The sequence below is a fragment of the Lepeophtheirus salmonis genome, chromosome 14 (genome assembly GCF_016086655.4).
Source record: "Lepeophtheirus salmonis chromosome 14, UVic_Lsal_1.4, whole genome shotgun sequence".
NCBI lineage: Eukaryota > Metazoa > Arthropoda > Copepoda > Siphonostomatoida > Caligidae > Lepeophtheirus > Lepeophtheirus salmonis.
The window spans coordinates 25,791,048-25,815,458 of record NC_052144.2 but is presented as its reverse complement, the minus strand read 5'-3'; the positions used below and the strand labels follow the sequence as shown (position 1 = coordinate 25,815,458).

Below are 24,411 nucleotides of genomic sequence, written 5' to 3'. Positions count from 1 at the left end.
ATTTAGTGCGTCTTTATCTAGTTGCATCGGTTAGGAAATCTACAACTGCTACTGAATCTTTGAAAAATTAATAACGGCTTCAATTTGACAATATAACAAGAAATAATTCTTAAGATCACTAGATCTATCCTCTCCATTTCGAACGATAAATTGTTTTCCTTGCAAGGAATTTCAATGCTAACTTCCAGATATTTACTTCCTATAAAAGTAGACGAACTCGTCAAATGGGATTGAGACAAAACAATAAATATATATGATTTTCTTAGTACCTGTACTTAAATACAGTTCAGTGCAGATACATGTTAATTACTTAAATATCTAAAAAAAAATAAGCCTAATACTAATTGTACTTGTAATTTCAACGAAGTACATTCAAATGTTTTGGCCTCATCCCTGGACTACAGCGATGATTATTAGTTATTACTTAAGAAGATTTAAGATTTGTTAGACCCTAAGCTATGTTAATGTTAGACCCCTTGTTGTATTCAGTATGAGTAATAAAATTGCCAAGGTGTGGGGAGGACTTAAAAATAGTCAGCATCGTCTATAATAAAAGAAAAGAAAAAAATGGCATTCTCTTTGCGTGTGTTTATGTGTCTATGTGCGTGTGTTTGTCCGCCTTTCTCTCTCTTTATCTTATCAGAATTCAAATAGAACGAAAAGTAAGTCCAACTTCCGAATCAATCAATTTGAGCATTTCTATCCCATTCCATAAAGGATGTCTGGCTATGAATTAAAGTATACTTTGGGCGCGCTCCCCCGTACGGAGCGCGGCTGCCCTTTGGTTCTAGGCCCTGATCCTAAGGGGAATAACTTTTTGTACACGCATGGAAATAGTGTGTTGATCCGATCCCTGAGCAAGCCCGAGGACTGCGATGTCTACACCCAACACGCCACCTCTGTCCTCGTTGCCAAATACTCTCCCTCGGGCTTCTATATTGCCTCCGCCGATAAATCTGGAAAGGTCCGTCTCTGGGATACAGTGAATAAGGAGCATCTCCTCAAGGACGAATACCAACCCATTTGTGGTCCCATCAAGGACCTTGCTTGGTCTGGGGACAATCAAAGAATAGTTGTTGTTGGGGAAGGGAGAGAGAAGTTTGGACATGTGTTCCTTGCGGACACTGGCACGAGCAATGGAGACATCACAGGGCAATCCAGACCCGTCAACTCCACGGATTTTAAACCCAATCGCCCCTTCCGCATCATTACTGGATCTGAGGATAACACGTCTGCCGTGTATGAAGGTCCACCTTTCAAATTCAAAGGCACTAAGAAAGACCATTCGCGATATGTTCAAACTGTGCGTTTCTCCCCTGATGGTAATTTATGGGCTTCTGGTGGATTTGATGGAAGGATCTTTTTGTATGGCTCTAAAGACTCGGAACTCATCGGAGAGTTTCATAGTGATGGTTCTTCCAAAAATGCTCATGCTGGAGGCGTATATGCCATTTCGTGGAACCCGAACAATAAGCAAATTCTTTCTGCATCTGGAGATAAGACATGTTGCATATGGGATGTTGATACTCGCAAACCAATCCAGGAATTTGTTCTTGGAACCAATGTTGAAGATCAGCAGCTAGGGTGTCTCTGGAGTGGAAAGCACTTGCTCTCTGTATCACTTTCCGGCAATATCAATTTCTTAAACGTGGATAATCCTTCCAAGCCAAAACATGTTATAGAGGGGCATAACAAACCTATTACAGCACTTCTTGTCCTCCCAAGTGAAGGCAAAATGTTCACGGGAGGCTCTGATGGGAGAATTGCAGAGTGGGATATAAATCAAGGCTCTTGTAAACGTATTACTGGAACGGGTCATGAGAGCCAAGTCAATAACATCTACTATGATGATGCAACTAAGACTATTTGTACACTAGGTATTGATGATGTGCGTCGTACAGTGAAAAATGGAGCCTACGTTGTAGGCTCAGAAGTCAAATTGGGAGGTCAACCAAAATTTGGATGCTGCGCTGATGGGATTCAGTTTGTCATTTCAGTTAATGGAACTCTAACTGTCATGAAAGAAAATACAAAAATCCGGGAGGAAACGTTGGATTATGAGCCTAGCTCTATATCCTTTAATGAAGAATCCCTCCATCTCGCAATAGGGGAAGGGGACTCTGGAAAGAGAGTTTTTATTTACAAAGTAGATAGCGGTTCTAATTATACTACAACATTAGAGAAAGAATTGACTCTATCCGGTAGTCCTATTACGGAACTAAGCTATTCCCCTGATAGGAAATATCTTGTGGTGTCAGATGGAAATAGAAAAGTGACTGTTTTTGATGATCACTATGAAAAAGCAAATAAGAAGGAATGGGGATTCCATACTGCTCGTGTTAATTGCGTTGATTGGTCTCCCAATGGGAAATTAGTTGCCTCTGGTGGCCTTGATTGCTCTATTATCATTTGGAGTATGAAAGATCATGGAAAACATTGTATTATTCAATCAGCTCATCTTCAAAGTCAGATCACTGGAATTAAATGGTTAGATGATAAAACAGTTGTGTCTACAGGTCAGGACAGCAACGTCAAGATTTGGGATATTTCATTTACTCCTTGATATCAGTCTTCTTTTTTATCAATTGTTCTTTATTTATTACTAGAGTTTGAATGCCGGATTACTCTTATTATTTATTTTGTATGTACTATCTGAAATCATTATTTTTTTTCCACTTATTTATATATCAACATAATGTAATTTCTACCTATTATTATCATTAAATGAATCCCTGATTTACAAAGTAAATATTAATAAGTTTTTTAATACTATGTAGTCAGACAATTATTTCACAACGTTGTTCAATTTTACTTTGTGCAAAGAAGAGAGGAAATGTTGTTTTTATGGGGGGGGGGGATTACACAATTTCATTTTAAAGTTATATTTCCTCAAATGATGGGTTAATTATTAGTAGGTGTTTGACGTTTTGATAATTTTCTGTTAACTCCCTGTATGAGCCAATATTAGTAAAATATGTCCATAACATAAAGAGCCGAATTCAAGTAGGGATTATTATAATGGATTTAATTTTATAAATTAAAAAGTAATATATTACTTTGCTAGAAAAAGCTAGTACAGTGAGCTAGATTCTTCCCGAACACTGAAATGAATATGATACGCGCTCTTTTTTTTGTGCTCGATGGAAATGCAAAAAAAAAATTCACTGCAGTAAATTGTAATTTTCTAATTTAAAATTTTATGTATACTTCAAATCTGAAATCAGAAATACAAAAGATGGAATGGTTTTTAGATATGCTCATTTTTTTAAAAGTATCTCTAATCTGACGGAAATAAAAAGATATCTTCAGCATTTTCAAGAGCTACAAATGAATCAATTACTCAAATACCTGTGCTTTTGAGAGCCTGTAGTTGTTTTGTGACAAATTAGTCCTTGATTTAGTCACTATCATGCTGGTTATATGATTGCGTAATATCACGCGTTCCGAAATATGGATATTTTGCTCAAAAATCGAGTTTCTGTTGTTTCGTAAAAAAAAAAAAATCCGCAAGTATTAAGTAGTTTGACTCAAATTGAGTATCATTTTCATACAGAAGTATATGTTGGGCATAATCAATTAAGTTTTCACGAATATTGTTCATTCCTTATTTTCGGTGAGGTCTCTTGTAATACGAAATTTTGCATAAAATTTTAAATGCGTAAATCGTAAAAAAAAAAATCGGAAATATTACAGCTGGTAAGATGAAAATAAACACATCAGCCGAAATATACTATTTCAGCTACAAAAAATCAAATTTTCAAGTACCTAGCTCCAAACGTTTTTATGTATCACCCATTTTTTTACCGGTATTTTTTTCACACGTCAATAAATTTAGGGAGTAGGCGTAATAATTTTTTTATTTTAATGTATAAATTAGGTATCAATTTGAAGCTTATTAAATTTCCAATAAAATGATATGTAAATCTAGCCTGCAGTTTTTTTTATTAGTAGATATGGTTACAACCAGAAATTTATCTAAAAGTGTGAATTTTACGGCCATTACACACAAATTATGGAGGAAACAACAGAACAAACGGTTTTATTTTAAAATCCTGGCTGCTATCTATCATTTGAACAAAAATAATGTTTTTTTAAATGGGCATTGTAGATTCTATAGGTCTATAAAATTGGAATTTTAAAATTTTTGTCACGCAAAAACTGTCATTTTTGCAGAAAATCGATCAAAAATTCAAATTTCTGGGCTAAACAACACAAAATACAGGATTGAAACTTAAAAAATCATAATCTACCAAGATTTTTATTCTGTAAAGACTCATTAAAGAATCCTCAATGTTTATTTTTTACCTTAAATATTTTTTCGGACTCTTGCCGGTAAAACCGGGGTCAAATCTTCACCATGTATGTCTAAGATAATTATTATAACATATAAACAGTCAACTATTTGGGCACTATGTAATTTTCCCTTGAACTTTTTTAATCAAGATATGTAATGTGGATTGCTATAAAACGCATTCAATGATAGTTGGAGAAATGATGTAATATTAATGTATACATCAACAAAATCTCAATTTGTAATGAATTCGAATCTGAGGCAAGAAATTAGTATAATAAGAAGAAAATAAATAAATGATAATAGCAACAATTCCAATAGAAGAATTGATTATCACTTCTCTTTAAAAAATTATCATTAGACATGATGGATTATTCAAACTAAAAAAGACTTATGGATTGACGAACAATCATAATATGAGGTAAGTACGTAATTCTATCATTATTCCAACAGAAAACAAATATTTAATGCATTTTATAGTAATAAATATTGCATATTTTGATTTGAAAAATTCAAAGGGAGCATCAATTTGAACCAAAAATAAACAATAAAGAAGTATTCACTTCATTTACTTACATATTATAATAGTGAAATATTTTTGAGGGAAAATGGCTTTAAAGCAAAATTATCGGACACCAACTTTATGCAATTAAAAAAACGAAAAAGTGATTACCCCCCCTAAAAAAAAGGTTGATTGAATTGTAAATTAGCTCCATTTTATCTTTAGTTCTTCAAGAGTATATTCATATTGTACATAATATTTCATTATGCACATTAGATTAAATTACAAAATATATAACATATCATATGTCATTGGTTAATGCTTAATCTTTCTATAAAAAGAAATGTAATTATTTTTTGAAGTGAGTAAGATATAAATTATAAGCTACTAAAGCTTCAATCTTCTACATTTACTTTATTAAAATAATAATGTTAATTATTTCCCCTGATTAACATATTCAATCATTATTATTTTATATTTGTTAATGAATACATCATTTCAGTGAATGAGTTCCGTCCTTACGTACGTCTAACAAGTAGCATATTTTATTTCTCTGCTTAGCTCCGTTTTCCTATTATATCATTTTGTTACCTTTATTGAATCACCCAACCTTTTTTCAAAAAGAAATAGAAAAAAGGCCCGAAATCATCTGGTAGTTAGCCAAATAAGTCAACCACACCAATTACTACATATCTCTCATGTACCCCTGACTGTCACTGTCATATTATTTCTTCACCTTTTTTAAAATGAATGACATATACCTATATTTATTTCATAATATTAAAATCCTAGATAGTATTGTATTCGACAATGTATTATTTATTTATATGCGCCGCTATACATTTGTATTTCTTTATGATAGCCAAAATTTCTTTATAGAAATAATAATATGGCTAATATATACGACCAGGGATCAACAAAAATTGTATTCCTGTCCTTTTGGAAACGGAGTATAAGTGTGATTGTATAACATATTACTTCCTTTATTTATGTACCAAAAATAATACATTATGAAATAGCCATGACGTATCAAGTAAGAGGAGGGAATAGATAGCTGACAACAAAATACCCTGAGAATTTTTGTGTTAGTGAGGTAACGCGGTGACGTACATAGCCTTGGAATTGAAAAAGAGAACAGATTTTGACTATGAAGAGCAAAGCTGACGTTTTCAAAAATTAAAAAAGGAGGGCGAATGAGGAGAATGTATTTTCCTCTTTTTGGGTTGGAACTTTCTACCAATAGTCATTCGTTTGATGTCTCAGATTTGAGTGTAGCTCATAACTGTAGTCGACATTTACAATCAACATTTGATAATTATTAGTGTACTGAGTGTTAAATCAGGTTTGGAATCGATTCGTGATTTGTATCCATGATGGAAGGGATGGAGGGAATGGAGTAATCATGGGGTTATCGTCCTCAACTCCTTCCTCTTGGGGTACTACTAGCTATGGTGCTCAATATTCTTCTGGAGGTGGAGATGTGATTCGCGCCTGTCGTTGCTATTCCAGGGACTCTTCTCGATGCACTCGACACTCTCTCACTTTTTCTCAGGACCCACTTCCGTAGGTGTCCATAGGGTGGCTCCTTTTCACGAAAACATCTCATATTTTGTCTTTCTATCTGGAAAGAGAGGACAATTTCGCGGACAGTTGTAATTCAATTCTCACAGCCTTCAATTAATCACTTAAGGAATCATACATCTGAGCTGTCAGCATAACAACAATTTTAAACAAACATCATGAAAAGGATAACAAATCCCAATTTATTCGTCCCTAAATGCATGATTAAATTACCACATTGGTCATTCTAATTACCCCACTATTAACTCATTTTGATCTATTCATTATTTCATGTAGTAAGGAGTAATATAGCTGTAGGCATTTGAACTGTATAATTTGCCACAGAATACTTCGTGGAGGGATGAAAGTCAAATTCTCTTAACTCAAATATTTACTTTACAGAAATAAGCTCGGAAACTTCATTATGAATGGTAGTGTTTTCCATTTTTTTAAATAAAATGGATCTGAGATGTTCATTTCGACAGTTTGAATTTCTTGGTTTTTAAATATTAACATTAAATATTTAACTATTAGGATGAAATATTGGCAATAACACTAATATTTGTAATTTTTGAGTTAAAACAATTTGGCCCTTAACCCAGGACTGATATTTTAGTAATTTTTATTAAAATAGTCAAGATTATATCTATCATCCAAGGAATATTCAATTATTAACTGATCCATAAATCCTTCATTTAAAATTATTTATCTCATATTTTCTGTTTGTAACTTGTACAATTTTGTTTATACAAATTACAACTTGTACACAACAACATATAAATAAGGCCTAATATTTCATAGCATATTTGAGTCAATTATAGGCTTTGTATTCAAGTTTGTGGGATGAGTTAAGATACCCAAGTGTATAACCTCTTTTTGATTTGATATGGTCGTCCAAATACATAACATCCATTATTCTTTTATTGTGACAATCAATTTTGTCTAATTTAAGTGCAATTTGAGGGACCTCCAAAGGGTCAATAAGAATCCTCTTTGTTGATAGACAATTAAGATAATTCGTCTAAGAATACAAATGTAATTCACTCTCAATTTTGAGAAAAATCCTTGTAGCTTGTTTTTGGTTTGACAGGCCACATATTAATGGATTAGAAGGAGAGGAATATCGACTCTTTCGAGTTACTAGGACAGTTAGTACTTTGTTCTCCTCTGATACTCCATAAGAGAAGAACTCACAACCTCTTCCACATAATCCTCCAAAGTACTAATTATCCAAATAACTCGAACGAGTCCAATGATATATATGTATTTCCTTATTATTACGTCTGCCAATGTAGTTGGAAGGAGGTTATGTAATCTCCTCCGTTTTTTTTTTGTTTGTAAGCATGATTACGAAAAAGGTTACTCACCGATTGTGTTAAAACTACGTTGGAAGCTTGTTAATAGTTTACATTTTGAGATGTCAAGCTGTCTACAAAATGTTAAAACAGATAAAAACTTTTGACTATTAACATAGAGCAGAAATGAATTTAATTTTATTTGAAATGATTTTAGGCGGAGGTTTGCTCTTCCTAGTGCCCATTCTTGTAGTTATTTGAAGGTTGCGATCATTGAATTTTAACTTTAGGCTTACTTGACTCAATTTCAACATAGAAATACAAAATGGGAGGTGTTGACAAAATTGTAAACCATACCCCTATTAGCCATACTCTCTTAATTATATCCTAACCTTTGATTTCAGACAGTGCAAGAAGGCTCGCCGCGCCCATGGCTTTGCCACTTTCAAGAAGAAATTGATTGGCAAATGCAAGAATATCCGTGGTCCAGATCATTCCAAATTATTTCGTGAGTATGGTCTGGATGCCTCCGTGGACGTACTTCGCTCTCTATTAGACCAATATGAAATCTCAAATGTCTTGAAGGATCTCTCTGTCCAAGCGGACCTTGCTCGTCCTCCAGCTCACACTCTAAGGCAAAGTCTCGGGATCTCCTCAACGACGTTACTACATCTTGTGCTGACGTGATTCTCACCTCCTATGAAGCCAGGGTTCCAGCTCACAAGGCAGTTATACTGGCGCGTTGCCCTTCCTTTTTCCACCAGAGGATACTTCCCGTCCAGGAACAACTTTCAAGATCATCTGATATTCTTGAATGTCCTTTACCTTTTACTATAAGTGGCCTTCGGCTCACTCCAGATACACTCAGAAACTTGATGGAATATTTGTACACAGGAGAGCTTCCAAGAATCACTTCAGACTTATCTGCTGGCTCTTCTCTTGTTCCTAACTCCCTTGAGTCTGACATTGCTTTCTTGTATGATTCTATGAGTCTCTCAGACTGTGTACTTGTATTTGGATCGGGTCTAGAAGGGGGATTCTCTCAAACTCTACATTGCCACAGAGTTATTCTTTCAGCTAGATCCTCTTTCTTTCAAAAACTCATACATAGAAGACTTGTACGAAATGCTAGAGAGCAAGGAACATTAAGTTCATCTTCACCTCAGGTAAATACATTGTAATTATGCGTACCATAATTCTTGTTTTTTATTATTTGTGATGATTTAATCAGCGATTCAAATAATTGTTTGCTCTTATACTATCACAGAAAGTCAAATATTTTAATAGTAACGTAATATATAATCCTAGAGGCATAAATTATGTAACAGAGTTTTTGCTTTTGCCCTTATTTATTTTTGATTTACTATTGAATCATAATTTATATTTTAACGATTACGTGAAAATAGCTCAATTGAATCCTAGTTATTGTAATTTTTATGTCTATTGATGGATGTAGGTTGATTTCCAATGTATAGATTTTTTTGGATTTTTTAAAAGTTGCTTTGGTTTATATCTATTTAAAGCATTACTCTAAAATGAAAGAAAAATGCTCATAACTGTAAAGTTGTGAATGATTGCGTAAAAGGATTAAATTAATGAAGTTAATTTTGCTTCAAAAAATATATAATTTGGCTATTAACAAATTTTATATAGATTTTTTGATATTTAAATTGATTTTTTTTCCAGAAAATCAAGAATAGTAGAGAGTCATTGAGTCTTCTTCTGGATGAAAACGTAATCCCTGCACGTTATGGAAAGGTTTTGCTTCATGCGATGTACTTAGATACATTAGACTTGAATCTTGTCTCTGCTATCCCAGACGATCATCTAGATATCATTACTCCATGTGATGAAATAGACTCAGTTTCTTCAGCTAAATTGCTTCCTGAGGATCGACGTGTTCGCTATGCAATGGATTTGTATGAAATAGGACGATTTTTAGAATTTGATTTACTTTCACAAAATTGTGAGGATTTTCTCGCTCAGAGCCTTCGACCCGAAAACGTCATACCCATTTTAGATTGGAGTCTAAAACCCCATGGTTCCGCTTGGATTCGAAGGCAAGCCTTTCAATATGTACAAGAAGAATTTACTCTTATTGCAAACTCAGAGTATTTTGAAAAACTTGACATCAACATCTTAAAGGATCTTCTTGAAAGTGATTATACGCAGGTAAGACATCATTTAATTGGATCCTATTTTGTCACTCTTATGATGAATGCTTAATGTCTTTTTATCATGTTTAGATTTTTTTTTAAATGATTGAACATTGTTTAAAAAAATGAATTTAATTTTTCGTCATTAATCATAGTCAAATTATAGTCTATTTGATATGCATTGTATGTGTATTGCTGTTCTTTTTATTGCAAAGATTTATATACATATATTTCCAACGAACAAAATTTAATAATTTATATGAATGAAAAGTTTATTTGTTATTTGGTCTGACTGCTGTCCTTTTCTCAAAGGCTGGTGGGTGAATGATGATGTCTAAAAATTTATCATAGGAAATTTTGTCTTCATCGTCAAAGCTTATAGATTTCATCATGTTGTTCACCTCTTCCTCATCCATTCCTTCTCCTAAATTCCTCATAGCGTACTCCAATTCTCCTCTTGTAAGACTTCCATTCCCTTCCTTATCAAAAACACGAAATGCTTCTTTCAATTCGTTCTCATCTTCTACTGATTCCTTTTCCCTTTTTGCAACAAGGGATAGAAATTCTGGAAAGTCTATCATTCCTGTTCCATCATCCATCTAAAAAAATTAATATTATATGGAAGTATATATATGTTGTGTACAAGTTCCAACAATTAAAAAATATGATATGAAGAATTTACAATATACTTGTTCTATTATTAATTATTCCACATTATACTACTAATATTGACCATTTTGATGAAAAGTATAAAGTTTAAATGCCCAAATCAGTTTTGTAACTCGTAAATACATTACAAATTAGTTATTTTTAAGAGATCAATATTAAATGATAGCATGTAAATGAATAGTTTCTAATTAAAAGGGCTAATGTTGTAATTGAAAAAGGACGCACGAATTATAACTTGTATAGTATATTATACAAAGTCCTAAGTTCCTAACTTCTAAACAACATATGTATATTTATACATTATAGTTAGACTGTATATAAGTGGCTCTGTGAGGTCATTAAGAAATGTATTTTCTAATATTAAAAAAAAAAGTCATCAAGAATCTAATTCTAATTTAAGAATTTTTCTAATAAAAAAGGTTCTCAATAAATCTTAGACATAGATATTTGGGCAAAATAAGTTGCTCCCCCCCCATCAAAAGTAATTCATCTCTGGGCTCTGGGTACTTATGAAAGGTTGGAAATCACTGCTACTTCTTACTGAGCTTATGTATTCATCTATTTCTTCCTTGGTTGGACTTTGTCCTAAGGACCGTAGCAATTGAACGAGATCTTTTATGAGCATTGTTCCATCTCTTCGACGATCAAAGAGTCCAAAAGCTTCTCTGAATTCTTCTATTTGTTTATCCGTAAATGTATTTGCCATTATAGTTGTGGACGACCCTCTTGTCCTGGTTTAATACTCCATATAATGGGGAAGATAAGGATCATTTTGCTTTAATTTTTTGTTCTTGTTATTTTTCTCGTTTTTCTGCTGTTCCCATGATTTTGAGGTAGAAATGAAATACCTTTCATTGTATGTATAAGGTATTATTTGTATGGCTTTCTTTCCCCCCTTTCTTCTGCATTGGTACATGAAAATTGATAGATTTAATGACATTTATTCTTTTTTGATTATAATTAATTGATAGAGTTATAGTTTTATATCCTGTGAGACATTCGAAATTATATGAATATGTAATTCTTAATTCAAGAAAATAACATAACTAATCAAACTTCTAATTAATTAGATGTCTATATCATTTTTCCCCATAAGGTTACCATAGAAACATACCTCTTTTCTATTCACTTTTTGTTTCTATGTGAACATCCTAAATCGTTTTTAGTTCAACTATAAATTATCTTGTTTGCTAAGTAATTTGTAAGCGTATTACTTTGTGTGTTTGTCTATTTTAATTCATATCAATAGGTCTCAAATAGAATATACATGGTCTTGCACTACAATTGGAATAAACTTTAAAACTCATCCAGAACAAATACATTGTCATGAATTTTTTGGTTTAATTTAATATTATTTATTTCATTATGACCTCCATGGGCCTCAATCACTGCCTCAATTATCCCACAGAGTGACCATTTTACTTCATAAAGAAAAATATTTATCTTGCAGAAACGGTCCCAGAGTTGGTAATATTGATTTTAGAGTCGAATTATGGTTTTAGCATTTGTACATCTTTTGAATATTCCCAAGTTTTGAACACAAAATCTTTCCATCTTTCTCTGTGTTTTTCAATGAATAGGCGCTTAATAATAAAATAAAAAATCAGAATTTTACAACTGTATTAGGTAGTGAGTTACCATTTGAAACCTTTGGTATTTCTGACATTTTATTCTATTCCGTATTTTACATGTCAATATTTGCATTTATATGATTTTATGAAGTAAAAACGATCATAATCATTTTACTTCCTAAATGATTTTTTTTTCCTGCATAAACGGTCCCAGAGAACCTAATCTGGATTAATCCCATTAATTTGAAATTTTTGAATGAAGGAAGATCAGATGTCACCAATGATAGCTCTATCATAATTAACTCAGGAGTTATTCGTGTTTAAATAATTTTGGAAATTTCAAATTAGCAAAACACTATTTGATGAGTGATTGTGTTTCTTCATCTCAATAGCTAGAAATGAAAACAAATGGAAATTTATTTAATCCAACTCCAACTTATTGTGTGAGCAGGCAAAAACTTGGCTGTGATATACTCATACGGGGTCTGGATGATGTCAAAGTTTGTTCCAATCCTAGTGCACGACCAGGGCTGCGGAGTTGGTACATAAAATGCACGACTCCGACTCCAACACTCAGTTTTTTAATAATATATTTTATTGACTATATAAGTACTATAGAGTCGTTTGAGTCTAGAGACTATAAATATATCTATTTAATTTATAGCTATAGGTAGATAGTAGTTATATGCAGTAAATAATTGAGCAAGGTATTAAGACAATATTTGAAATTTAATATATTTAACAAGATGAACGACAAATGAAATGGATCAAAATCTATCTATTGCTAATATATTCATAACATAATTTATGCACTCGTAACCGAGAAACGACAATACACACAACCTCTCACTACAACGCTACTCTTTACTCTCATGACATTGACTGTTTACAAGACTAAGTAATGAATTAGCATGGCTAGTGGCTAATTACCATTCAAGACTTTATAGATGTTTGAGAATGGTGATTGTATAGACTATCGAGGATGTTAGAAATTTGTGAAGTAAACTTAGAAATGAGTTAACTTTCAAGTTTCATAAATTCTTAGTACTTAATACCTATAATTTATAACGATTTAGGAAAAAACTTTACAAACACTCAATGTAAGCCTTACATTATAGATAAGTTTTATTTTAATTATTACTGGCACGAGCATGCTATCATAAAGATATGCAATGAAAAATTAGAATGATTTTATTTATATTTAGCTTATTTTTGATAAAATCCTAAACTAAAACGTTTTACCATAAAATATAAGTAGTAAATTTCTATTGTAAAACTTCCTTGTATACAAGGCTGCGGAATTAGTGCCATTTTTGGTGGAATCGGAGTCATGAGTTGGAAAATTTATACCGACTCAGGCGACAAAAAATATTATAATTTATGTAAACAAAACTTATTTACAATCTTATGCTTATATTGAGTAAGTTATTTTCTAAATGGCTAACAAATTATAGGCATTAAGTACTATTAATTTATGAAACTTATTAAGTTAACTAATTTATAAGATTATTTCACAAATTTCAAACGTTCTCTATAGTCCATGTAATCGCAATTCCCTAACACTTCAAAAGTGTACATTATTATATTGGGTAGACCATATCCACTAGCCGTGCTAGTTCATTACTTAGTCTTGTGAATAGTCAATATCATCTGAGAAAAGTGTAACATTGCAGTGAGATGTTGTGTGTATTCTCGTTCCTCGGTTAAGAATAGATAAATTATTTTCCGAAACTTATGCAATAGTTAGATTTTGTTAAATATCTTATATTTCAAATATTTTCTTTATATATAGCACAATTATTTACTACATATAACTAACATCTATAGCTATAAATTAAATCTAGTTTTAAAGTATACAGACTCAAATGACTCAATAGTACCGATATTGGCTATAAGAAATATTATTTAAAAATGATGTGTGTTAGAGTGGGGCATTTTATCGACTCCACAGACCTGCTTGCACAGACATTTTTTGTTGTTTCTGTTCATTTGATGTAAATAAAATCAAACCTGCTCCTCCCTCCCTCACACACACACATTTTGAACTCATGAAAATGCAACATATAATTTAACATGTGAAAATACTGATTTTGATAAATATAAAGCATTTTTTTCAAATGTGTGACCCAAAGATTTATTTATTGTCATTGGCATTGCTAACTTGTCATGTTCCTTCTTCAATCATAATGAAGGTTGAAGTTACATACTAAGATTAACTCACTTATCCTCTTCCGAATTCCCTTTTTTAATTCGTATTTAATATACGTTCTCCCTTTTTCTATTAGTTCAATAATTCGTTTTTGGGATTTTTAATTTTTTTGGTGCATTATCGAATCGATAACCCATACCTTAAAATAACATTGAGACATGGGAATTCATCTTTTTTTATGAAAATAATCAACTTATTAGCAAAAAATCAAACTTGCCCTCCAGAGCCCAGGAATCTGGTCTAATCAGAATCAAACATAGCCTTAAGTAATTTGCGGCGACTCCAAAGGGTTAATAAGAATAATTTGTTAGAAGAAATTGACGATAATTCGTCTAAAAATACAAATGTAATCCATACTAAATTTTTCAATTTTGAGAAACATCATTCTAGCTTGCTTTTGTGTTGAATTGACAGAAATAAGGTTGTATTGTAATCATGTGTATTAAAAACACAGAAATGTTACAAAATAATTATTTTATTGCACCTACTCTGTATGAAGGCCATGGTTTGGATCAACCGCAAAAAAAATGAGGGCTCACTGTATGCTGTCCGTCTTCACAAAAGCAAGCTAGAAAGATTTTCTCAAAATTGAAACATTTGAACTCTTACGATTTATCGTCAATTTCTATAGACAAATTATTCTTAAGAATAATTGGGAGAGTGTTTTTACTACGAGAGACATTAACGGATAATGCATGCTTAAAACGATGCTTGTGACCTGAACTGAAACATAGTCTAAGCATTATTTTACAAAAATTTCAGAATTTTGACTGCATTTTAAATTTTTAACCATTGTTTATTTTTAAATGTGAACACCGTACTTTGACTGGTGTAGTGTCGGTCCTTAGGACTATATATCGTTGGTAACAATTCTTAAGACCGTCAGTCCTTGTAATTTTTCAGAAAAATATCGATGGTTATTATGTATTAAGATTATAGCACATATCTTGCAAAGAATATTATTTTTTTACTCAGTTATATATATCTCATTCTATTTTATAACGGAATAATTAAAAAAGGGATAAACGCCCTCATGGACGTTTCGAGGGATCGATTTACTTATTTAAGGCCCGACAAGTGGGACTGGATTGCGGTCCTAAATAAAGACCTACGCAATACTACCTGTAACTACTACTGAAGGTGTAATAATGACTATATAATTCTATTAAAAAAATAATCCCTTAAATTTTCGGGTGCATTTTAAAATAACATAAATTTAAAAAATCAAGATTAAATAAATAAACATGGCATCTCAAGCTGGTAATCTCGTGAAGAACAATTATGATCACGGCCCTGGCTCCTCCTATAATTTAGAGTGTCTTTCCTTGGTTACGGGACTGATTTTGGATGTGCCGCTAATTGCATTTAAAGTAACAAAAATTGATCGTCTCAATGAAAGCATTAGAAATTAATCGCTTTTATTTATTTGAAAGGGGTCATATGCTCGGTGCCAAATTAAGTCTTATAAATCAAATTAAAGGCTCTCAGCTATAGTTGATATTTTTGAGTATCTCAAATCTTCCCAGAAATTTTAATATAAAGCTCATAATTGAGCGAAATATTTTAATTAATTATTGAGTTGTATGTATGCAGGATGTAAAAAAATAAATTAATGAGATCTTCATTTATTGGTTATTGTTCAAGATTGTTTTTCTGTTAATTTATCACCTTTTACTTTTCATCAACTTTCTGAAAAGTAAGAAAACTTAATTTTATTTTTATATATTATATAAATATCTTTTGTTTCATAAATTGTTAGCATAAATGTTATTATAGTTTTATTTATTATAAAAAAATGTAATTCCAGGCTAGCGAGTTGGAAATCCTTCAAGCGATTATACGTTGGGGCGAGTTGCAACTTCTGAATAAATCTGAATTCAAAGGTATCATATCCAACTTTATAGCATGTGTTCTAAATATTAGGTTGGAGAAAAAGTAATTTCGTATTACCCGGCCTTTTTTTAATTAAGTATATCTTGTTCACTATTGGTCACGTCGGATCATACAATAAGCCGTTGTAAAGGTGTGAGTGTACACTACAAACGATTTTCGGACAGTATCGCACTTGGCTGGTTCAGTTGTGAATTATCGTGTGTCAAGTATGGAGGTCTCAAATGAAGAAATTTGCAAATTTTACATTTTTACTACCTTAAAGGAAAAAGCACGTCGAAAGCGACAGAGAAAATTTGCGATATATATGGGGCCGACACTATTTCGCTTCGTATTGCACAACATTGGTTCGTGCAATTTTGATTTTTTACTCAATTCTACCCTCTACTGTTAACAGCTCGACCGTTTGTAGGTGACGATCGCACAGAAGAAGCCAGCATTGTGAATAGGATACAAAAGGCGTCATCAAGACAACGCTAGGCCTGCACACATCTTTGATGACGCGCCGGAAGCTCGGATGGGAAGTTATTATGCATCTACCCTACAGTCCGGACCCGACAACTAGTGACTACCGCCTGTTCCTGTCTATGGCCAACGCGTTTGGGGAACAAATTTGACCTCAATAGAGGCCTATGAAAATTAGTTGTCCGAGTTTTCTGCCGATAGGGGAAGAGCCTTCTACAAGAAGGTCATTATGAAGTTGGTTTCTCCTTGGCAACAAGTTATTGACCCAACAGGGCATATTTAGCTTAAATGGGATGGTTGTAGCACTTCTTATAAAGCATGTAAAAATAAAGCCAAAAATACGAAATTATTTTTTCCCAAACATATTATATTTGTATATATATAAATATTTATAATCAAATATTTTTTATCGATCAGACGGCCCCAATCCATGTCATACCCTTTCTCGTCGAAACAATCAAAATCATTACCATATCTACGGGGGTGGAAGTGGCAGCAATAACTCCAGCAGTAACAGTAGTAGTAATAGTAGGCGTCGTGAAGTATGCGATAACGAATTACGAACTCTCATTGGTCCATTACTCAACTGCCTACGAATCCAACATATTCTTCCTCGAGACGATCGCCACTCTGACGTTTTAGACAATGCTCTTCATAGAAATCTTATTCCAAGACCTCCGTGCTTTTTTGCTCAAACAGATGATGTTACAAAATATTCAGCTTGGGATCCAAGAAATTTTGATGGTCTATATGTCAAACCTCGCTTATTCCTACCTTATTATGAGGAGTGCAAGGTAGTTTTCAAAGATATTTTAGATTACGTTACTCAGCATTCATCTTATTTACTTATATATTTCTAGAATATTCTCAAAGACAGATTTGGACACGATATTTCATCAGATTTAGCATTCCCAGGATTCGATATTCCAGATACCTTATATATGGTTAAAAATCAAAATGATCCTATGGATATTTTGGAGCAACAACCTAATTCTCTTCCAGGTAAGATAAATTGTATAATTACAAAGTTCTACTTTGTCAATATTCTTTTAAGTTCCATATTCAACTATAGCAGTACTTGACACGTTCATTACCCCCGCTATATACTTATTTTTCTCATATCAAATCTGATTTTCGAGAATTTTTTGAGTATTTTTGCACTTTTTTTATGGGTTTGAGCTAAATGTAGTCTAAGAAAAATCAGTTGTCCACATATAAAATAATTTGTTCTTTCTAAAATTTTATGTTATTTCAAATATGTGCTTAGTACTACCTTTGCCAACGAAGTTGAACGGTGATTATTAGGGTTATGTCGGTCCTTATTAATTCAGTCGAGTCTTAGGACCGGTTCTATCGGTCCTTGAAATTTTTCATAAAAATATCAATGGTTTATTGAGCCAAATAAGATATATGAAATATGTTTAAGATTATTGCACATATGTTGCAAAAAATATTATATTTTTCATTATAATACAATATAATACGAATAAGTGAATACGTATAATATTGTTACTTGGTTATATAATTTATTCCATCATTTAACAGAATAAATTAAATGAAGGAAAAATACCTTCATTGACGTCACAAAGGATCAATTTTACCTTCTTTAAGAACTGTCAAGTGGGACCGGACTGGAGTGGACCGTGGTCCTCGGTCTTAAATAAGGACTGACACAACACTAGTGATTGTGTTTTTTCCTCTGTTTTTTCCTCTTTTGGTCACCAAGATTACTGCTAAAGATACAGATCGATTTTGATTTAACTTGGATTGATGATTATAAATGGTTGCAGTAAAAAGGTATTAAATTGTGAGATATCAAAGTAGCATAAAACGTTAAAAATACATAATGGAAGATAACTTTGGAACAAATTGAGGGGCAGAGCTCAAAATTGGTGTCATTATGTAGGTTTAGTAAAAATGCTTTTATATAACAAACAATTTAATTGAGGAAAAACGACCTTAGGCGGAGGTTTACGCTCTACCGTGTGCCCATTCTAGTATGTTATATTTGATCTTCCTATTCGGAGAAATTGTCTTTTAAAGGTGAAACTACATATTATTTTCTGAGTGTTGTTTTAATAATGCTTCGGTTTTCAACCGTTTTTACTCGCCAAAAAAACTTCATTTGAAGCGTCAAAATTAGGGTTTCATTAACAAAAAAAAAAACACCTTTGCTTTTATAAGGTATAATTCATCAGCAATGAATATTGATTTGTTCTCAACTTTATAGAGGAAACAATCAATAAATGATTGATAAGTTAATATACTAAAACTCCATTTATATTTGGATTTATTTTATATTAGGAATTTTAAAAAATTTGTGAAGTTTTTGCTTAACACTAGAACAGCAAAAAGTTCAAAATAATCGTCTTTTCCAAATTAAAATCGCCATATCATCTTTTATTCATTTTAGATCGGCTTTATATCTCATGCCAGTATCTTTATGTGCTACCATATTACTGTAAATGACTTCTTATTTTGGAAAAGCATTTTAACTAAAAAAGTGAAACAGTCACTTTGACCATTTTTATTAAAACAGGGTAGGACTGTCTCAAAACAAATTAGAACAAGACTCTTATCACACAATATTATGCGTGAACAACCTGGAGATCTCATCCCTATCGTCAAATATCTGGGAGAAAAAAACCTAAATGAGTGTGTTTAGGTTGATGGTTTTATTTTTAAGCATATACAGAAGTATTTTGTTTCTGTATTTTATGACAAGGATTTGTTGCTCTCAAAGATTTTCTGAAGTTTGATTAGTAATTTTGTGATATTGACTGTATATGCAAGAAATAAATATACGTATAGAAAGGATAAATTACTTTAAATATATGCTAATAAACAGGATTTGAAAGTAGCAATTTGACTAGTATCGCTGTGTTAGCTAATAAGACATTTTTGCGATTCTAGTGTTAAAAAATATTAAAATCAAATCGATATTGCTGCAATGAAAGTTTAGAAACAAATGTAGATAGTGTTTTTATTGTTTATGCTTCAAATGAACTTATTTGACTTTAAAAAATGTAAAAACTTATGAGTTATTTATTTTAAGAAGAACCGCTTAAAATTAAGTGTTTTTTTTTAAACCCTTTGAAAGTCATTTTCTGAGAATGCAATGATTGTATATAAAGTATACGCACATATTTGAAATAAATAAAAAAATATACTTTTTATTCAAAGAATAAATAATTACTTTAGTTCAACGATTTTGTTATTAATCAAAAGTTTGCTCGAATTTATAGAAAGGGCAAAAATTATCTAATCCAAATTTGATTCGTATAAAGCTAATTACATATTTTTGATTATTTTGTCAAGTCCTACTTGAATTGGATATTTTTGTGTTATTAATGACTGTTGTACGTACTTTTTTGATTGCTTCTTATTCTCTGATGTGTTTTATAGATAAAGAAAGGATTAGTAAAATGTTAAAACGTACTAGAAAATTACTTCAAACTGTAGCCGTCCAGCGAGCAATGGCCTCACCTCTTGTCCATAAATGGGATGTTGTTCATCTTGTGGAACTCAGGGTTGTGAGAGAATGCAATTTACCTGATTCATATACAACTGTACTGAGGGTAAGCTTCTTTTTTTTTTTTTGCAATAATTGTAGTATATGCAGTTCACTTTATCATCTTTTATTTTTATTTTTAAGAACTCTGAATTAGAAGAAAGTAATTATAGTGAAGCTGAAATGGTTCCATCTTCAACTGGACATTTACTATATGACAATAAAGTAAGTCGTTTTACCTCTTCAGCTTAAAATATATACATATTATAGGTTTTAGGAAAATTGTCCCTCATTTATTAAAAATGTTAGGTTGGTTTATGATTCAATATATATACATACATAAATAAACTTCGATAAATTAGTTCAAAAAATATATGTACAATGGTGTACATGCTTTTAACGTGAATTATAAATACCCTTTAACAGTGGCATCGCTAGCCCCTTGTTTTGTTCTCTCTTTTTTTTCTGTGGGGGAGGGGGTTGAGCCTCCTAAAAGTTTTTGAAGCCCCTCAAAAATTTTATCATATCTTAAGTATATTAATATGTCTGTTTTTTCTGTCATCACATATGGAATCCAAAATGGTCAAACAGATCAGTCTGAAATTTGGCAAGTAGACTGATAAAATAATCCCCCGGCATTTTCCTATGATATTTTTCGTGGCCTCTTGAGGGCATTAAGAGACTATTTTTGATGGAAATTAACCTCCCTTCCCTTCGCCCTTTCTATCTCTTCTTTCCCTGTCTCTCTCCTCTTTTTTCACCATTTTTTCCCCCCATAAATTGCATTTAAATATAAATCAAATCTTAATATATACTGAAAATGCATTTGAATTATGATTACAGATGTAATAGCGCGAGGAGAAGGTCAGAGTAAGGCACATGGTACACCTGAATTAAAACTCTTGTTATTATCATCGGCCTGTTATATGATTTTTGAGGGAGAAAAGGAATATCTGCTATATACCTTCTATATTTAAAATAGCTTTAGTGCAGGGAAAATATTAAAATTAATTTATATTTATTTTATTAGCTGTTTTTAAATCAATTTACATGGAAGATTGGCTAAAATGATTCTTTTAGAGGAAGCTCTCTAAGCACATTACAATTTTTTTAATAATAAACAAAAAAGTAAAAAGAGCACATGCATCAACCGTTTTTCCTTTTCTCAACGCCGCTATATACTTAGTTTTTTCTTTTCACACATCCTTTTTTAAATTATAATTTATGAAATAGATAAGAGACCAATAACAAAAACAAGCAGAGTCAGTGCTCTTGTTATACATGCAGACGCCTGCAATATTTCATTAATACGACTACATGAATAATATATTTATAATGTACATGATGGAACACTATATCCAGTGCACCCGGTGACTCGTTTTCATATATTCAGATATTTATTCAGACTGACAGACAGACAAAATTTACTTGTTTAATATAGAAGATATCTTATATTTTTTTCTTATTTAAATTATTTCAGTTTGACATTCATCTTTCTGGACACATGGATCAAGGCGCCGCCACTTCTTCTTCTTCCGGACCTGATGTTGTTAATCTAGCAACCAGTACACTTTCTTCATTGAGTCTTCAACAGCAAGAATCCATAGTAGTTTCCCCTGATATTGTTGACGGAATGATGGCCACATCATCCTCACCATCTACTACTCCTACTAACCACAACACCTCAAATATTTCTTCAATATTTCTTAGAAAAAAAACCAAACTTAGCAGTCATCATAGTAGTAGTAGTAGTAGTGGAAACAACAGTAATACGGAGGGGACAAGGACTGGAGAATTTCCGCATCAACTTTTTTCCTCTTCTGGAAAAAAGAGTTCCCGAACTCATATGTATCTATGATCCCAATAGTTTGCTAAACACGTCCTTTGCTTTTGGTATATGCTCTTACATACATATTAGTGATGTGCAGGTTTACTTTTTTTTTGAGTCCACATCTTTTGAGTTCTGTAATCCTCCAATCCCCAAAATTGTATTTAATTTGATTACTATGAAGAATTGAGAAAAACACATATTTCAAGCTTACCTTTTCTATGTTTGTTGATAAAATGTGTGATAGATCAAATATCGAGGGTTGAGGGTCAAATGGCTGTAACTCAAAAGTTCTAAATTTATGTGTTATTATCTATGATTATATCATTCTAGAAGTCTAATATTGAAAAACAGAGAAATTCAAACTGTTAAAATGAATTTCTCGGATCCATTTTATTGTAAAAAACTTGAAAACACCATTATTCATAATGAAGTTTCCAAGCTTATTTCTGTAAATTACAACAATTTGGCTCTTACTCTATGATATGTTGCATAATAGCATGAGTGGATTTGCTTCAGTTTATTGTGTGATACTTGAGAACTCTGGAATGGAGACACTTTAGTTTTAGTAAGAAATATGAAAAAGTAAACTCTATTAAATGAAGATATACAGCCCAACTAAACGCAGAGTAGTTTGCAAGAGGCCAACACCTCCCTTGATCCTCAAGATACATATAATGTATACAGTAAACCTTGGAATTATAATGACTTGGAATAATCACACATAACTTTTATTCCCACATAAGAGGAATATAAAAAGTGGGATAGGTTGAAAAGAAGAGTCAACGTCATTTTTACTCCATTCCTTCAAGAGGGGAGATATAGAATCTCAATGTACCCGACAAAATGTGTCCATTATAGGAGGAATCCTCCTTATTGAATTAATTATATGTATTTATAACTAATTCGGGACTTTCACTATAAACAACTATTCGTATAAAAATTCAATTTTTTCCTAAAAATTGAAAATTTATAGGAAAAAAATAAATTTTTGAAGTTTTTTGTCAATAGCTTTTGATTTTTGAATTTTTTAAAAATTCAATTCCATAAGCAAAGCTCCCCCAATATAATCCTGCTTACGCCCCTGCTCATACGTAAATAAAAGTAATTAAAGTACATTAAGCACATAAAGCTTACATCAACCAGTACATCACTAATATACTTGTACATACTTGTAAGATATGACGATTGCTGAAGATGAATTAAAGAACCAGTCTGTGATATCCTCGTTATTGACACAAAAATAGACAAATTAAAGTATATTTTTCTGGATCAAATGAGAGAGATATATTCTGTTTATCCTTCCTCAGTCCATTTTGTGCGAGTTGATGACAACATTCTACAAACATATTATTACATATAATGAATTATATACATCATTTCAAATTAGGTTAGACACGTACGTATGATCATTGATCACCCTTGATGTTCAACTCTAAGTACACAGCCAACCAACCATGGTATGACAGCTATTCGGAATTACGAGTTAGTGTTTATTCGTTTTATCATATTATTACTATAACAACAACTATTTTAAATATAATTATTCATTCATATATTTTTATTTATCAATCATATATATATATATATATATATATGTTCAACATATTAAAGTATATAAAAATCTATTTAACTATATATATATATAAACATAAATTCATATTTATTTTGTTAACACTTCTTTGAGCTGGAGAAGGAAAAAAAAAAGTACATTTTTTTGTTATACTCTTAATATCTTTTATGTGGCTTGTTTTTCGAAAATTACATATTATTTTTTAAAAAAACTATCATTATTAAAAATATTTTTTGTGATTGTCAGAGATGGATGTTATTATATCTTTTAAAGGAACAATAAAAATATATATATTAGATTGGTTTGTTGTACACTTTTTTTTTCTCCAAATTAATCGATATGGGGGCTTCTGCTGAAAAGTTGTCATGTGGAAAGAAAATCATGGCCATTACCTCGCAAACACAAAACTACCCTATTTATTTTGTTGTCAGCTGTGGATTCCCTTGATACGTCATGGCTATTTCATAATTTATTCTTTTTATCAATAAAATAAGTAATAAGTTATTCTCTACCTTTGCTCTGTTTCCAAAAGAACAGGAATAAAATTTATTGTTGATCCCTCATCGTTTATATAATATATATCTTTTGACCATTTTATTATTTCTATGCAACCGAAAATCAAAATGGTAACCCTAACAATTTGAAGAATGTTTTGGAGGAGGGAAAGAATAATGCTCATGACGTTTGATTAGATGAGCTACTATCAGTTATAACAAGAGAGGAAGAAAAAAAGGATATAAACAAAATAATAAACCTCTTTGCATAATAATTAATTATGATTATCCGACCAAAGAATACTAGCTAGAGAAAAACTTCTTACGAATTTGAGTCAACTGTTGACGAAAGTCCTTTAATTTTATTACTCATTATTAGTTGAGACTTTATTTAAGT

The 24,411-nt window shown here is 31.7% G+C and overlaps 3 protein-coding genes across 3 annotated transcripts; 2 read left to right on the top strand and 1 right to left on the bottom strand.

Moving 5' to 3' along the window:
- The first annotated feature begins 573 nt into the window (after positions 1-573).
- Positions 574-2,764, top strand: flr (actin-interacting protein 1 flr). Its single transcript, XM_040724708.2, has one exon. The coding sequence runs from the start codon at positions 719-721 to the stop codon at positions 2,561-2,563; it is 1,845 nt and encodes a 614-aa protein (XP_040580642.1). The 5' UTR covers positions 574-718; the 3' UTR covers positions 2,564-2,764.
- Positions 2,765-6,180: 3,416 nt separating this feature from the next.
- Positions 6,181-23,333, top strand: LOC121128835 (BTB/POZ domain-containing protein 7). Its single transcript, XM_040724438.2, is given in 11 exon segments — positions 6,181-6,356; positions 8,053-8,335; positions 8,338-8,814; positions 9,335-9,820; positions 16,061-16,136; positions 17,026-17,402; positions 17,469-17,610; positions 20,014-20,186; positions 20,264-20,344; positions 21,600-22,012; positions 23,127-23,333. Coding segments are annotated over 10 exon segments (2,634 nt in total). The 5' UTR covers positions 6,181-6,195; the 3' UTR covers positions 21,978-22,012; positions 23,127-23,333.
- On the bottom strand, positions 9,982-11,290 carry LOC121128978 (neo-calmodulin). The gene is made up of 2 exons (XM_040724606.2): positions 11,015-11,290; positions 9,982-10,403 (listed from the first exon to the last, which is right to left on the bottom strand). Exons 1-2 carry the CDS (start codon positions 11,177-11,179, stop codon positions 10,077-10,079), a joined length of 492 nt encoding a protein of 163 aa, XP_040580540.1. The 5' UTR covers positions 11,180-11,290; the 3' UTR covers positions 9,982-10,076.
- Positions 23,334-24,411: the final 1,078 nt, after the last annotated feature.